General features: G+C 54.7%; 2 protein-coding genes across 2 annotated transcripts in view; both read right to left on the bottom strand.

The window, feature by feature from the left end:
* Positions 1 to 16,905, bottom strand: part of NHLH2 (nescient helix-loop-helix 2) — an 85,336-nt gene that overhangs the window by 17,100 nt on the left and 51,331 nt on the right. The window lies entirely within an intron of this gene.
* LOC138526546 (uncharacterized) lies at positions 2,271 to 4,049 on the bottom strand. The gene is made up of 2 exons (XM_069637341.1): positions 3,980 to 4,049; positions 2,271 to 2,398 (listed from the first exon to the last, which is right to left on the bottom strand). The coding sequence occupies exons 1-2, from the start codon at positions 4,047 to 4,049 to the stop codon at positions 2,271 to 2,273; spliced, it is 198 nt and encodes a 65-aa protein (XP_069493442.1).

The following is a 16,905-nucleotide window of genomic DNA, read 5'->3' as shown; positions in this document are numbered from 1 at the left end:
AGCTCCCCCATGGCCCCCTAGCTCCCCATGCCACCTAGCTCCCCCATGCCCCCTAGCTCCCCCATGACCCCCAGGTCCCCCATAAACCCTAGCTCCCCCATGACCCCCTAGCTCCCCCATGCCCCCTAGCTCCCCCATGACCCCTAGCTCCCCCATGACCCCCTAGCTCCCCCATGTCCCCTAGATCCCCCATGCCCTCTAGCTCCCCCATGACCCCCTAGCTCCCCGATGCCCCCTAGCTCCCCATGCCCCCTAACTCCCCATGCCCCCTAGCTCCCCCATGCCCCCTAGCTCCCCCACGACCCCCTAGCTCCCCCATGCCCCCTAGCTCCCCCATGCCCCCTAGCTCCCCATGCCCCCTAGCTCCCCATGAGCCCCTAGGTCCCCCATAAACCCTAGCTCCCCCATGCCCCCTAGCTCCCTCATGACCCCCTAGCTCCCCATGCCCCCTAGCTCCCCCATGCCCCTTAGCTCCCCCATGACCCCCTAGCTCCCCCATGATCCCCTAGCTCCCCCATGCCCCCTAGCTCCCCCATGACCCCCTAGCTCCCCCATGCCCCCTAGCTCCCCCATGACCCCCTAGCTCCCCGTGCCCCCTAGCTCCCCCATGCCCCCTAGCTCCCCCATGCCCCTTAGCTCCCCCATGACCCCCTAGCTCCCCCATGCCCCCCTAGGTCCCCATAAACCCTAGCTCCTCCATGCCCCCTCGTTCCCCCATGACCCCCTAGCTCCCCATGCCCCCGAGCTCCCCCATATCCCCTAGCTCCCCCATGCCCCCTAGCGCCCCCATGATCCCCTAACTCCCCATGCCCCCTAGCTCCCCCATGCCCCCTAGCTCCCCCATGACCCCCTAGCTCCCCATGCCCCCTAGCTCCCCCATGCCCCCTAGCTCCCCCACGACCCCCTAGGTCCCCCATAAACCCTAGCTCCCCCATGCCCCCTAGCTCCCCCATGACCCCCTAGCTCACCATGCCCACTAGCTCCCCCATGCCCCTTAGCTCCCCGATGACCCCCTAGCTCCCCCATGACCCCCTAGCTCCCCCATGACCCCTAGCTCCCCCATGACCTCCTAGCTCCCCCATGCCCCTTAGCTCCCCCATGACCCCCTAGCTCCCCCATGACCCCCTAGCTCCCCCATGCCCCCTAGCTCCCCCATGACCCCCTAGCTCCCCCATGCCCCCTAGCTCCCTCATGACCCCCTAGCTCCCCATGCCCCCTAGCTCCCCCATGCCCTTTAGCTCCCCCATGACCCCCTAGCTCCCCCATGCCCCCCTAGGTCCCCCATAAACCCTAGCTCCCCCATGCCCCCTCGCTCCCCCATGACCCCCTAGCTCCCCATGCTTCCGAGCTCCCCCATACCCCCTAGCTACCCCATGCCCCCTAGCTCCCCCATGATCCCCTAGCTCCCCATGCCCCCTAGCTCCCCCATGCCCCCTAGCTCCCCCATGACCCCCTAGCTCCGCATGCCCCCTAGCTCCCCCATGACCCCTTAGCTCCCCCACGACCCCCTAGGTCCCCATAAACCCTAGCTCCCCCATGACCCCCTAGCTCACCATGCCCACTAGCTCCCCCATGCCCCTTAGCTCCCCCATGACCCCCTAGCTCCCCATGACCCCCTAGCTCCCCCATGCCCCCTAGCTCCCCCATGACCCCATAGCTCCCCCATGCCCCTAGCTCCCCATGCCCCCTAGCTCCCCCAATCCCCCCTAGCTCCCCCATGCCCCCTCGCTCCCCCATGACCCCCTAGCTCCCCCATGCCCCCCTAGCTCCCCCATGACCCCCAAGCTCCCCATGCCCCCTAGCTCCCCCATGCCCCCTAGCTCCCCCATGCCCCCTAGCTCCCCCATGACCCCCTAGCTCCCCCATGCCCCCTAGCTCCCCCATGACCCCCTAGCTCCCCATGCCCCCTAGCTCCCCCATGCCCTTTAGCTCCCCCATGACCCCTAGCTCCCCCATGCCCCCCTAGGTCCCCCATAAACCCTAGCTCCCCCATGCCCCCTCGCTCCCCCATGACCCCCTAGCTCCCCATGCCTCCGAGCTCCCCCATACCCCCTAGCTACCCCATGCCCCCTAGCTCCCCCATGATCCCTTAGCTCCCCATGCCCCCTAGCTCCCCCATGCCCCCTAGCTCCCCCATGACCCCCTAGCTCCCCATGCCCCCTAGCTCCCCCATGACCCCCTAGCTCCCCCACGACCCCCTGGGTCCCCCATAAACCCTAGCTCCCCCATGACCCCCTAGCTCACCATGCCCACTAGCTCCCCCATGCCCCTTAGCTCCCCCATGACCCCCTAGCTCCCCCACGACCCCCTAGCTCCCCCATGCCCCCTAGATCCCCCATGCCCCCTAGCTCCCCCATGACCCCTTGCTCCCCCATGCCCCCTAGCTCCCCCATGCCCCCTAGATCCCCCATGCCCCTAGCTCCCCCATGACCCCCTAGCTCCCCCATGACCCCTAGCTCCCCATGCCCCCTAGCTCCCCCATGCCCCCCTAGGTCCCATGCCCCCTAGCTCCCTCATGCCCCCCTAGCTCCCCCATGCCCCCTAGCTCCCCCATACCCCCTAGATCCCTCATGCCCCCTAGCTCTCCCATGCCCCCTAGCTCCCCCATGCCCCCCTAGCTCCCCCATGCCCCCTAGCTCCCCCATGCCCCCTAGATCCCCCAGGCCCCCCAAGCTCCCCCATGCCCCCTAGCTCCCCCATTCCCCGTAGATCCCCCATGACCCCCTAGCTCCCCCATGACCCCCTAGCTCCCCCATGACCCCTAGCTCCCCCATGACCCCCTAGCTCCCCCATGCCCCCCTAGCTCCCCCATGGCACCTAGCTCCCCCATGCACCCTAGCTCCCCCATGACCCCGTAGCTCCCCCATGCCCCCTAGCTCCCCCATGACCCCCTAGCTCCCCATGCCCCCCTAGCTCCCCATGCCCCCCTAGCTCCCCCATGCCCCCTAGCTCCCCCATCACCCCCTAGCTCCCCCACGCCCCCTAGGTCCCCCATAAACCCTAGCTCCCCCATGCCCCCTAGCTCCCCCATGATCCCCTAGCTCCCCATGCCCCCTAGCTCCCCCATGCCCCCTAGCTCCCCCATGACCCCCTAGCTCCGCATGCCCCCTAGCTCCCCCATGACCCCTTAGCTCCCCCACGACCCCCTAGGTCCCCATAAACCCTAGCTCCCCCATGACCCCCTAGCTCACCATGCCCACTAGCTCCCCCATGCCCCTTAGCTCCCCCATGACCCCCTAGCTCCCCATGACCCCCTAGCTCCCCCATGCCCCCTAGCTCCCCCATGACCCCATAGCTCCCCCATGCCCCTAGCTCCCCATGCCCCCTAGCTCCCCCAATCCCCCCTAGCTCCCCCATGCCCCCTCGCTCCCCCATGACCCCCTAGCTCCCCCATGCCCCCCTAGCTCCCCCATGACCCCCAAGCTCCCCATGCCCCCTAGCTCCCCCATGCCCCCTAGCTCCCCCATGCCCCCTAGCTCCCCCATGACCCCCTAGCTCCCCCATGCCCCCTAGCTCCCCCATGACCCCCTAGCTCCCCATGCCCCCTAGCTCCCCCATGCCCTTTAGCTCCCCCATGACCCCTAGCTCCCCCATGCCCCCCTAGGTCCCCCATAAACCCTAGCTCCCCCATGCCCCCTCGCTCCCCCATGACCCCCTAGCTCCCCATGCCTCCGAGCTCCCCCATACCCCCTAGCTACCCCATGCCCCCTAGCTCCCCCATGATCCCTTAGCTCCCCATGCCCCCTAGCTCCCCCATGCCCCCTAGCTCCCCCATGACCCCCTAGCTCCCCATGCCCCCTAGCTCCCCCATGACCCCCTAGCTCCCCCACGACCCCCTGGGTCCCCCATAAACCCTAGCTCCCCCATGACCCCCTAGCTCACCATGCCCACTAGCTCCCCCATGCCCCTTAGCTCCCCCATGACCCCCTAGCTCCCCCACGACCCCCTAGCTCCCCCATGCCCCCTAGATCCCCCATGCCCCCTAGCTCCCCCATGACCCCTTGCTCCCCCATGCCCCCTAGCTCCCCCATGCCCCCTAGATCCCCCATGCCCCTAGCTCCCCCATGACCCCCTAGCTCCCCCATGACCCCTAGCTCCCCATGCCCCCTAGCTCCCCCATGCCCCCCTAGGTCCCATGCCCCCTAGCTCCCTCATGCCCCCCTAGCTCCCCCATGCCCCCTAGCTCCCCCATACCCCCTAGATCCCTCATGCCCCCTAGCTCTCCCATGCCCCCTAGCTCCCCCATGCCCCCCTAGCTCCCCCATGCCCCCTAGCTCCCCCATGCCCCCTAGATCCCCCAGGCCCCCCAAGCTCCCCCATGCCCCCTAGCTCCCCCATTCCCCGTAGATCCCCCATGACCCCCTAGCTCCCCCATGACCCCCTAGCTCCCCCATGACCCCTAGCTCCCCCATGACCCCCTAGCTCCCCCATGCCCCCCTAGCTCCCCCATGGCACCTAGCTCCCCCATGCACCCTAGCTCCCCCATGACCCCGTAGCTCCCCCATGCCCCCTAGCTCCCCCATGACCCCCTAGCTCCCCATGCCCCCCTAGCTCCCCATGCCCCCCTAGCTCCCCCATGCCCCCTAGCTCCCCCATCACCCCCTAGCTCCCCCACGCCCCCTAGGTCCCCCATAAACCCTAGCTCCCCCATGCCCCCTAGCTCCCCCATGACCCCCTAGCTCCCCCATGCCCCGTAGCTCCCCCATGCCCCCTAGATCCCCCATGCCCCCTAGCTCCCCCATGGCCCCCTAGCTCCCCCATGCCTCCTAGCTCCTCCATGCCCCCTAGATCCCCCATCCCCCCTAGCTCCCCCATGCCCCCTAGCTCCCCATGCCCCCTAGCTCCCCCATGACCCCCTAGCTCCCCCATGCCCCCCTAGGTCCACCATGACCCCCTAGCTCCCCCATGCCCCCCTAGCTCCCCCATGCCCCCTAGCTCCCCCATGCCCCCTAGCTCCCCCATGTCCCCTAGATCCCCATGCCCCTATATCCCCCATGCCCCCTAGCTCCCCCATGACCCCCTAGATCCCCCATGCCCCCTAGCTCCCCCATGACCCCCTAGCTCCCCCATGCCCCCTAGATCCCCCATGCCCCCTAGCTCCCCCATGACCCTCTAGCTCCCCCATGCGCCCTAGCTCCCCCATGCCCCCTAGATCCCCCATGCCCCCTAGCTCCCCCATGACCCCCTAGCTCCCCCATGCCTCCTATCTCCCCATGCCCCCTAGCTCCCCCATGACCCCCTAGCTCCCCCATGCCCCCCTAGGTCCCCCATAAACCCCAGCTCCCCCATGCCCCCTAGCTCCCCCATGACCCTCTAGCTCCCCATGCCCCCTAGCTCCCCCATGCCCCCCTAGCTCCCCCATGCCCCCCTAGCTCCCCCATGCCCCCTAGCTCCCCCATGCCCCCCAGATCCCCCATGACCCCCTAGCTCCCCCATGCCCCCTAGCTCCCCCATGCCCCCCTAGCTCCCCCATGCCCCCTAGCTCCCCCATGCCCCCTAGATCCCCCATGCCCCCTAGCTCCCCATGACCCCCTAGCTCCCCCATGCCCCCTAGCTCCCCCATGCCCCCTAGCGCCCCCATGACCCCCTAGCGACGCCCCTGCTTGAAAGATGCATTTATGCACAGTTTGTGCACTTGAAGCCCCAAGGAAGAGTGGTCTTCTAAGTCAGAGCACCTGACTCTGCGTTCTAGCTAATATTAAAATTCTCCATCTGCCCCAGGTGACCCTGTTCGTCCCTTTTTGCTTTTGTCCAATTTTGGCCACCATACAATATTTATTTATTTGTTTATGCATTTGTTGCAGCGCACAGAACCCATGGGGATCTATGGCTAGTTACGTTATGCAACAAGAAATACAAAAGACAGAAAATACAAGAAACAAACAAGGGGAGCGAGGGGTATCACTATGTCTTTAAGTCTTGGTATGGGGAGCTTTACATGCAGAGAGTAACGGGGGAGGAAAAGAGCAGACAGGTATCTGATTGTCTTAGTGTCTTAGATCAGGGAGCTTTAGGCGAACAGCCAGGTTTTAGGTTTTTTACTGAAGGTCCAGTAGGATGGTTCCTTTCTCTGGGTGATGCGGAGGTTGTTCTAGAACTTTGCGGCCATGACAGGAAAGCACAGTACTCTGGTGGTCTTTCGTGTGAAGGTGGGCTCTCTGAGGAGATGGCTGTTTGTGGATCTTAGAGGGCCCGGGAGGGTATATTCCTCCACCAGGTGTGAAAGGTAGGCCTGGGCAGTGTTTGTGGTGCACTTGTGTGCGATGGAGAGGGTTGTGAATTTAATCCGTTCATGGATCGGGAGCCAGTGGGTGTCTTTCCTGGCCTTTCTGACATGGTCGAGCGTGTACAAACCTAGGGCTGCTTGGAGGGCATTGTTTTGGATGGTGTGCAGCTTGCACAAGTTACGTTCAGAGGTTTCTGCAAAGAGGGCATTACAGTAGTCCAGTTTGGCTCTGGTGATGGCTCTCGCGATGGTGAGGCGGTTGGTTGTGGTGACTGTGGTGAAACGGTTTGCTGGCATTCAACAGATTTGCAGTGTAGGCAGCAGAGGAGGCAATGGCATTGACCTGATGAGAGAGGTCAAGGGTGGCCTTTAGGTATATGCCCAGGGTTTTGGCTGCAGAAGATGTTGGGATCCAGTTGCCGTCAATGTCAAATACTTAGTTGCCTTGATCCATGCCTCGGAGGGTGGTGTGAGAGCCTACAATGAGGATCTCAGTTTTTCTCATCATTGAGGCATAACTGGTGGGTTGCCATCCAGTTCTGGACAATGTCATAAACTGAGTTGATGGTTTCGGCATCAAGGTTGTAGCAGCCAGAGAGGGGGAGGAGGATTTGGGTGTCATCAGGATAATTTGTGTAGGATATGCCGAGGGCATCCAGATGATCGAAAAGGGGTTTGGTAGACATGTTATACAGGGTTGGGGAGATGCAGGACCCGTGTGGGACTCCATAGGTTACAGGTGTCGGTGGGGCAGCATGGTCGTGCATAAAGACACAAGAGGATCTGTCTGGCAAAAAGCTTCTGATCCAGTCTGTTGCTAGGGACAGGTTTACTGTTGTGGTGAGGTGGTTGCAGAATGTCTGGTGGTTCATGAGGTTGAATGCTGCTGATAAGTCCAGCATGAGAAGCAGGGTGAGTTTGCCTGAGTCTTTGATATCATCTAACTCTTTTTTTTTTAGGTCCAGCAATGTGGTTTCAGTTCAATGCCTTGGTGGGAAGCCTGATTGACGGATGCCCAGGACGTGGTTGTCATTAAGGTATTGTTGGACCTAGATGTATGCTACACAGTCGAGGATTTTAAGGATGAAGGATGTGGTAGTTGGTGGGGTCAAGGGTTATTTTTATTTAGTAGCGGGAGGATCCAGGCTTCTTTCAGGAAGGTTGGCACAGTTTTTGTTACAAAGGAGGAGTTGATAATAGTTGTGATGATGGGTGTGAGAGTCTTGTCGCAGTCTTTGATGATGGAGGCTGGCCAGGCATTGCCTTTGCATTGGGAGGGCTTGAGGCCTTTGATGATATTTGCCATTTTGGTCTCCAATACTTGGCTCAGATTTTCATCTGAAGGGATGCAATTTTCCCTGTGATTGCTTCTTGTACCTTGGTACACCAGGTGTCATTTTTCTTATCAACTTTATTTAGTTATTCAAGAGCATAAATTACAGACATGCATGCATTGAAAATAGTGAACAAAAGCCTTGCCCATGTCCTCCCCTTCATTCGCTCCAGTCTTTGAGTTCCAGTTGCTCGTGAGTTTTACCTATTAGAACTCCCCCCCCAACATAACCTCCAAACATTTGGGTGGAATACTACGCCTTCCACGGCTTTCCTGAATATTCTCCAGGCTGGGTCGCCCTTGAAGTCCAAAGTTGGCACTATCAGATCAGAGAGACCTTGCAGAGTAATTTAGGCTTGAAATACATCTGTTCCTTGTCATCCATGAATTCATGTAATGGCATCCAAGTATTCTGATACTTAGAATAGGAACCACGAGCTATTGCCGTTACTTTTTCCATGGCCATCACTCCTATAGCCTCACCCACGACATGGTTATTACCGGACCCTGCTTGTTCTTCCATGCTTGCACCAGGGTGATTCTAGCTGCACTCAGCACGTGGGTAATAAGGCTGGCTTTAGTCCCAGAGCTCGCATAGCACCCCTCAACCACCCACCCCAGTGAAACTATCACTGGGTCCCAAGGCAATTGCGCGACCGTTATCTCCTTGATATGGGTCAAGATCTCCTTCCAGTAAGTCTCTGCCCCCGGACAGGACCACCAGGTGTCATCTTTAATGAGGTTGTGGGGGATGGGGGGCTGGTGACTCAGGTTTGCATGAAATTGTGAAGAGTTTGCGGGTGTTGGATTTTGCGTTGTTTACTCTGGCATTTTAGCTGTTGGCTATGGCGTTGTGAATCACTCTTTTGTAATCTTTGACGAGGTAGGAATGCTGGGCTTTGGTATGTGGGGAGGGGTCTTTATCCACACTGTTTTGGTGGCGTGTTTCTTGGCGCGGGAGGCAAGGAGTTCGGGGTTAGAGTGTCGAAAGCTAGTGCAATGGTGTTGTTAAGTTTGACCAGGGTCTCTGGGTTTGTATCCATGTTGGATGGGATCGTGAGTGCTGAGAGGAGGGGTGTGAGACTGTCCTTGTTCAGGTTTTTGGTGCAGCGGGCTAAGGATGGGATTGTGAGTGCTGAAAGGAGGGGTGTGTTCCTTGATCAGGTTTTTGGTGCCGCGGCGGGCTAAGGCTTCAGGTTTCATTGAGTGACAGGGGCTGGGCCTCTTGTTGATGGGGAGGTCGAATGTAATGGCGTGGTGGTCAGACCACGGGCAGGTTGTGGTGGTGGGGCTGGTCAGGTTGCAGACAAGGATGTGGCCCTGGATGTGGGTAGGTGCAGTGATTTGCTGAGCAAAGCCGAGCTGGTTGAGGGCAGTGACTAGGCATTTTGCTTGTGGGTTTGTGGGGTCATTGAGGCCAAGTTTGAGGTCTCCCGGTATTAGGCTTTTTGAGCTGGGCTGGATGGTGGGATTGGTGATCAGGATGAGGTCTTCCTGGAAGGATGAGATGGGGCCTGGTGGGCGATAGATGAGGTGGGGATTGAGCGAGTTGGTGGGGGAGAGAGTGAGTTTGGCTGGGCTGCATGAGGTCTTCCTGGAAGGATGAGATGGGGTCGGTGGTCGATAGATGAGGTGGGGATTGAGCGAGTTGGTGGGGGAGAGAGTGAGTTTGGCTGGGCTGCATGAGGTCTTCCTGGAAGGATGAGATGGGCCTGGTGGGCGATATATGAGGTGGGGATTGAGCGAGTTGGTGGGGGAGAGAGTGAGTTTGGCCGGGCTGCATGAGGTCTTCCTGGAAGGATGAGATGGGGTCGGTGGTCGATAGATGAGGTGGGGATTGAGCGAGTTGGTGAGGGAGAGAGTGAGTTTGGTGGACAGCGTTTTGCAGTTTGGGACATTAATAGAGAGTTGAAACATGTACACCACATCCATGCACATTAGAGGCGACTTGGGATCCTGTAGCAGGATGGAGCCCTCAGGCTGTTTTCCTAAAATGAGAAGGGTCCCAGGTGGCAGTAATGAAACCTTTATCTATCTATCTATCTATATATATATTTGTGAAAGTGTGTTTGTATGTTTGGGGTTGGCTCCAGCCCCATAACAGTTGGTGGGCTGAAATGTTGTCACAAGATTGGCATCCCAGTCGCGGGTGTACTGGCGATAGTGAAATTTCAACAACCCCACCCATTCACCCTGAACAGAGCAGTGCTATCAATATAGGCGATTTAGGGAGATTGACGATTTTATGATTTTCAAAAATAGAAAGTTATGACACAATATATCATACACAAGGCTAAAGCAGACAACATGTGCATGCCAGCTACAGGCCCAGGCAACGCTGGGTGGTGCAGCTAGTAATAAATATATATAAATGGTCCCATCACTTGGTAGGAAGGTCTTTTTTATCCAAAGAACGTGGGAGGGAATGTAGACTGGCAGAGGCAAATGTTACCACTCTCCTAGAAAAGGCATGTTTCAAGGGAGTCAGTTACGTTCTGAAACCCAGTACCTATTTCCACCACTAACTGGGGATCCGAGCAAAATGAAGGCAAATTCTTTCAAAGAAAAAACATACAAAAAATAGTTCAATCACCACTTTCAGCACAACAATCAAATATAGGAGAGTCGCTAGTGCAAAGGTATTTGTAATATGAAATCGTTATTCCTCTGCTTAGTTTACACTGGATGGGGGCTCAGTCAGTGGGGTGTTGTTAGGTTTGTCAAGATCTGCGATTACACTAATGTCAGGACTGACAGGACTCTGGACTAGCAGCCTTTTGGTTGTAGCGCCTGAGCTTGTATCCAGGGTTACAACCAAAAGACCCACTGACAGTGAAGGTGGGTAGAAAGGTACATCTGAAAGGGGCACTGAAAGAACCAGAATCCACAGTAGGGATCAAGGAAATCTGTCACGTCTTTGGGGCAGGTCTACGGTGGCCACAAAGGCAAGGGGGCCTCTTACTGTAGAAGCTAAGGTCAAACTGTGGACATACAGAGTTGAGATATGGGGGAAAGATATTTAACTAAATTAGAAAAGTTGGTGGCAAAAATTATTAGAAAAATGGAGAATGCTGCCCCGTCTTTACCAATCGAATGCTTGTAAGACCACCGGACGTCAAACAGTGTTTCAGCAAAGGAGACGGTTGCTATGGGAAAAAATGAGTGAAACAATACAAGACTCACTACTGCAGCGACTGTGGCAAGCCCATTGTCGTCTTGACTTCTGAGTACAAATTGGCTGCTTGAGAAAGATTGAAGTACTCAATGGGATCATGGGTGACGAGTTAAGAAACACAACCTTTAATTACAAAACAGCTGTGAAAAAAGTGTTGAGGATACAGGAAGAAGAGCAAAATATAGTCAATCTAGCCAGCAAGTCCAGTAGTAGTCAATTGTTAGGATTTCTTTTTAGAAGAAGTGAAATGCCGGCTTATTTAAGAGCTTATCCCCAGAGCTTCAAAATGCGAGGATGGATGGCCATTACCTTCACCACGATGCCGGCAATGGAGATTATGGGAGTACGAATTGGTCCAAGGGGAAATAGGTTTTGTCGTTTGTGTGGGAAGCTGAAGCTAGAAACTATTAAACATATGCTAACGGAGTGCGCGAGTGGAGAGAGTCCGCGGCAGCAATACCTGTGTAACTATAATAATGAAGGAGGAAGTTACTGTAGACAAGTATTGTGGAGTCATTTCCTTCAAGCAAAAGGTTTTAACCTGATTCATTATATTGTGAAATTGAATGAAGTGATTTTTAAGATAATTGAAGATTTGTACATTTGGTGATGATTTGGTAATTTATACCGGATTTTATGGTACCTTTCAGGGTATTTGAGATGACTAGATTTCTGTATTTTTATATGTGTATAAGACCGCTTTATAGAGGTCACATGTTTGCTAAATAAAAAATGTTAAAAACTGGGGAGCATATACTAGACGTAGATGTGCGTACTGATGAAGTTGGTGAAACATAGTTGGGACTCCATGCAGGTGCCACCAGTCGTGCCCCCCCTCCCGCTCTTACTCACCAGTCCTGCCAGATAATCAGTGTACTAAAGCACCGGATTGCACAGCTGTGTGTTGAAAACATCACTTCATGCTATGTTATCTGGCATCGCAATTCAGACAGCTTTTTGCAAACATTGTGTGACTTGAACCTGGGATCAGCACAGTTTATATACCATGTGTCTAACACTAAATGACTTACACTGGAGTCTCAACATAAGTGATGACTTGCACGCTTGGCACAGACTTACACACATGCAGAGGCAAGTGAATACCAGACATACACAGGCGGATATCCAACGGGTGTGGTGGGTGGGGCGTGTGGCATAGCACCCACCAAGTCATGATTTCATGGGTATTCCACGCTCCACTCTGCTATATCTGATACTCTCGATGTTCTTGCCCCTGTCATGAGGATCCGCCTGAAGCCCAAAGCAAAGTGCAACTGCTGGTACGACTCAGACCTCGTCACCCTTAAACACAAGTGCAGGGTGACTGAGAGGAAATCGCGTGCTTCATGTACATCCTCTGACAAACTGGCCTGCCGCGTGCTCCAAAGGCAATACAGCCTCTCTGTCCCCACCAAGAAGAGAGCTCACATCCAAGCCTGCATCTCTGCGGCATCTTACAACTCGGCTGAACTCTTTAAAATATGCAAGAAACAGGCCAATCCTGCGCAGTCTCTTCCTCTCCTGTCCCCTCCCAGGCCCTTTGCACAGCCCTGGCTTCTCGCTTCATTTCTAAAACTCAGACCATTATGTCCCTCTTTCCTCCTCTCCCCTTCCTCCCTCTTCTCTGTGCTCTTCCTCTGGCCCTTCTTTGGCCACCTCTCCTCCCTCCTTCTCTGCCTTTCCCCTGTTTTCCCCAGGCGATGTTTCTAGGCAAGTCCGATCTATGAAGGTCTTGTCAAAACAGGTTCACCCCTGTTCCTCCAAAACCATCAAGGACCACATTGACTCCATGGCTCCCACTCTGGCCGACTTCTGCAACCACTCCTTCACCAGTGGAGTCTTCCCTTCCCCCTGAAGCACTCCCTTGTGCACCCTCTTCTTAAGAAACCCTCTGCCGACCCATCCTGCCTGGCTAACTATCGCCCAATCTCCATCACTCCCTTCCTGGGCAAACCCTTGGAAAACCTGGCCATCTACCAGCTCAATCTTGACACTGAATCTGTTGGTTGTCTCCATGATCATCAGTCTGGCTTCAGAGCTGCGAAAAGCACAGAAACTGCTCTCCTGAACATCCGTGAAGACCTGTTCTCCAACCTTGATTCCAACACCCCTTGTGTCCTCATCCTACTTGATCTCTCTTCTGTCTTTGACACAGTCAACCATGCCATCCTTCTCAACCGTCTCTGTGATAACCTGGGTATCACCGGTCAGTCCCTGGCTTGGCTGACTTCTTTCTTCTCTGATCGACCCTCCCAGGTCCAACTTGGTTCTTTCCTCTCCGATATCTCTATCTCTACCTGTGGTGTTCCCCAGGGGTCTAACCTCTCTCCCTGGCTGTTCAACCAATACCTGGCACTTCTTGCCCACCGAATTGCTGCACTCTGCCGCAGCTTCTAGTGCTATGCGGATGACACTCAGCACATTTTCAGGCTACCTTCAGCCACCTCTTCTCCCTCTCTCATATCTGATTGCCTGTCCGCCATCCGGGAGTGGTGTGCTGCCAATGACCTCTGCCTTAATACCAGTAAGACCGAGATTCTCTTCATTGGAACACCCACTCCCTCCTTTCCTGTCAATCTCTGGGTGGCCTCCCTTGGCCCTCCTCCTGCTCCCACTTGTGAGGCTTCAAACCTCAGGGTCATCTTCGACTCGACTCTCTCCTTCTCTCCTCCCATCTCAGACGTCTCTAAGAAGTCACACTACCACCTGCACCTCCTCAGAGGTATTCTTCCTTTCCTCTCCTTTCTCCAGAAGCTCACTGTCTCCAGAGCTCTGGTTCTCTCTAGGCTGGACTATTGCAACAGGCTCTTTCTAAAGCTTTCTGCTTCTACTCTCCACCCTCTGCAACTCATCCAGAACAGGACTGCAAGGCTTGTCCTTGGCCTCAAGCCCAGGGATCGTATCTCTCCAGGATTGAAATACCTGCACTGGCTCCCAGTGGCTGCAAGGATTAAGTTCAAAACCCTCTGCATTGTCCACAGGCCTTCTGGGGCCAGGGACCTCAATACCGTCAACTCTCTCTTCCTAAATATCTTCCTTCCCGAGCTCTTCACTCATCCGTCTCCAACTCCCTCAGGGTCAGTCGCTTCTCCAAGCAACAAGTTGGTGGTAGATCTCTTTCCTTCGCTGGGGCCTCCCTCTGGAACAGCCCCCCTGCCTCCCTGAAACTTGAGGAGAATCATCTTCGGTTCCGGAAGCGCCTCAAAACCTTTCTCTTTGCTTCTGCTTTTGCGCCTCCTCTCCCCTGCTGACTCCCTGGCTGAAACTGAAACTGCACTGGTTACCTGGCCACCCTCTGTTCTCAGGCCGAGGTCCCTCCCCTGCCAGTCGCACACCTGCACTGCCTTCCTGGCAACCCCTACACTTAGGGACTGTTTTCTGTATCCCTAGAGTTCCACTACCAGCACTTGACACCTGATGTCTGCACTTACCCTTGCACTTGCCACCAGCTGGCCGTACTTTACTTATTGTTTATTATTCTTGATCCCATGTACTGCACATTCCCCCCTCCCCATGGCCTTGCGCGATCTGAATGACACCTGGCCTAGTAGGACCGTTGTCTGTCTTCCCTCTGTTCCCCCTCCCTTGCTGCGTCGCGCCTTGAAACACTTGTGTATAGGCGCGTTACAAATTCCATATCATATCATATCATGTTCAACTTGAGCACTTGCTGTGAAAGTGGCGCCATGTGTGTAAGAAGTGTGAACAGCCATGGCACATAGGTCACAACCAGGCAGAAGTGCAACTATTGCCTGCTGCATATAATTTTGAAAACGGAGGATAGCACAGGGGCCACATGCTGGTCTTGGAAGCAAGACCACGCAGAGCGACAGTGGTTCCAATCGCGGATCCGCAAAAACCAATTAATTAATTCCTGAAAATCGGATGACTTGTGACTCAGGCTGTTTTACAAATGTTGTAGTTTATCACCTCTGTTGCTATGGGTCACTTTGGTTCATTTAACCTGATTTCTGAATTTCTCACAGTTACTCCTAGTAAATGAGTACCCTCCGCAGATACAACCTACATGCAGTGTGGCCCTTCCTTGCACCTGGCGAATAGTGCAGATGGATGTTAATCTGTGCACCTGGCTGGATAGCTGTGCAATTATTTTGCAAATACTCACTCTAGGTTCCCTTTCTGCTCTTTTAGAATGGTGCATATGTGCTTTGCCTGGCCGCTTTCCACTTACACAGTGGTGGAAATGGAAAAAAATGGGTGGGCGATCCCACAAGGGCCGGGGTGGGGGCGGATTGGGGGGGGCGAGAAGGTGGGGTTAAGGGGGGCGGAGCTCGCAGTTGACCTCCAATCAAAGGAAATGTCCAACATAATAGTTTAAAACAGCAATATTTCATTCATGCCGCTTCTTTTCCAAACAAAATATCAATTCCACTTTAAACCACTTCCATGGCACTGGTGATGAGTTACTTCACTGGTGATGAGTTATTTCACTAGGCGGAAAAATGTTTTGACCAGTGTTGCTGAGTAAATATTTTTTAGAATGCACAATTTGCATTCCATTTTATTTTTTTTTTAAACTTCCCCTTGGGTACTATTCAAGCACAGTGATTTCTGTTCGCCATAAGCAACATTTTCCTTCACTTGCATCACACCCAGCACAGCTCCTGCAGCTCCCCTCTGAAAGCAGTTGGGTGGCTGCATCGTGTGTGATGTTAATAGGGGTATTTATTCATGCAAAGTTTGTCAGACAAAGTATCCAACAAACATTGCATGAATAAATAAATAATCCGGGTCCATGTACCTGACAAACATTGCATAAATAAATAAATAAATCAGGTCGTGGCTGAGGACTGTAACTTCCTCTTGTGACCTCTTGTATGGGGTCACCAGAGGAAGTTACAGTTTGCTTTTGTAAGCTGGTTTTTTTCTTCTCCCAAGTGCAGAGCAGGGGTTTGGCACAACTGACTCTGGCCAGATCCCGAGATCCAGCTATACATCTGGTGCAGGATCTCGGATGACCAGCAATGACCAGCCCTGTACTCACACGTCCATGGCCACATTGAATTAGGTTTTATTTGGGGTGCATTCAAAGCAATGCATTTTAGTGTAAGACTAAACATGGCAGGAGAGGTGGTCCACCGGCATGATTGAAAACTGATGAAAGTGGGCTCAAATCTCAGCGTTGTCATTTAACCCAGTATGTGATCCTGAGCAAATCACTTTACCTCACAATTATGTATTTATTTATTTGCAATGTGCTGAAGCTCACAGGCATCAGGGTGCACATCAACACACAACAACATCACAGGGAAAATAAGACCCAGATGAGTCGAGCAGGGGAATTACTCAAATAACCCCGCCTTAGCTTACTTAACTGCCATACTTCCGATCACTCGGCGGTGTTTCAATTCAGTGTAAACAGTAGAAAAAGAATCCACTTTCGCAAAGTTTTGTAAGCAATTGTGTTGCCCCACCCCTACGGTCCGATTCATGGAATTTTTGCACGGTTCAAAATGTCTTTCCACTGCTGAAAAGTGACTTTGCACTACCGACACAAACCCTGATTCATTGAACTGTGCAAAGTGTATTTTTAGACAATGAACTTGGCACTAATACTCATTGCACTTTTCCATGAATCGGGCCCATGGTATTGCCAATGTGCAAGGCGATTTGCATAGTGCAGAGTGATCTGCGGCTTGGGGCTCCAGCCCCCCTCCCTCCCTGAAATGTGAGCTGAGGGGCGGGGCGTCCGCACGTAGCTTTTTGTTAGACAGGAGAGAGCAGCCTTTCCTGAAACCAGCGGCTTTAAAGTGTTTCTGTGTGTTCACAGAAAAGTGTATTTGCACAAATGCAGCAAAACTTTAAAGCTGCTAGTTTCAAGAAAATCTTCCCATCACTGCCCTGCATTAGAAAAATGAAATGCATACATCAGGCCCCCTCCCAACGGATGCCAGTCAATGTACAACAACGTTATGTGTTCTTTCACATCCGAGGGGAGGGGGCTGACGGGCGCACCTGCTTTTTGTTAGGCAGAGAGGCGAGGGAAGCCTTTACTGAAACTGGCAGCGTTTAATCGTGTTGCATGTCATGTTTGCACAGAGTGTGCATGGGCCGAGGAGCTGATTCTGGTGGGTAAAGTCTCGGAGGTGGGGGCGCATGGAGGTTGGGGGGAGTGGGATGCATGGGAAAAGGTCAATTTCGCTAAACATA

Source organism: Ambystoma mexicanum, chromosome 7p, assembly GCF_040938575.1.
Source record: "Ambystoma mexicanum isolate Mex_15411 chromosome 7p, UKY_AmexF1_1, whole genome shotgun sequence".
Classification (NCBI taxonomy): domain Eukaryota; kingdom Metazoa; phylum Chordata; class Amphibia; order Caudata; family Ambystomatidae; genus Ambystoma; species Ambystoma mexicanum.
This window is presented reverse-complemented; position numbering and strand designations above follow the sequence as displayed.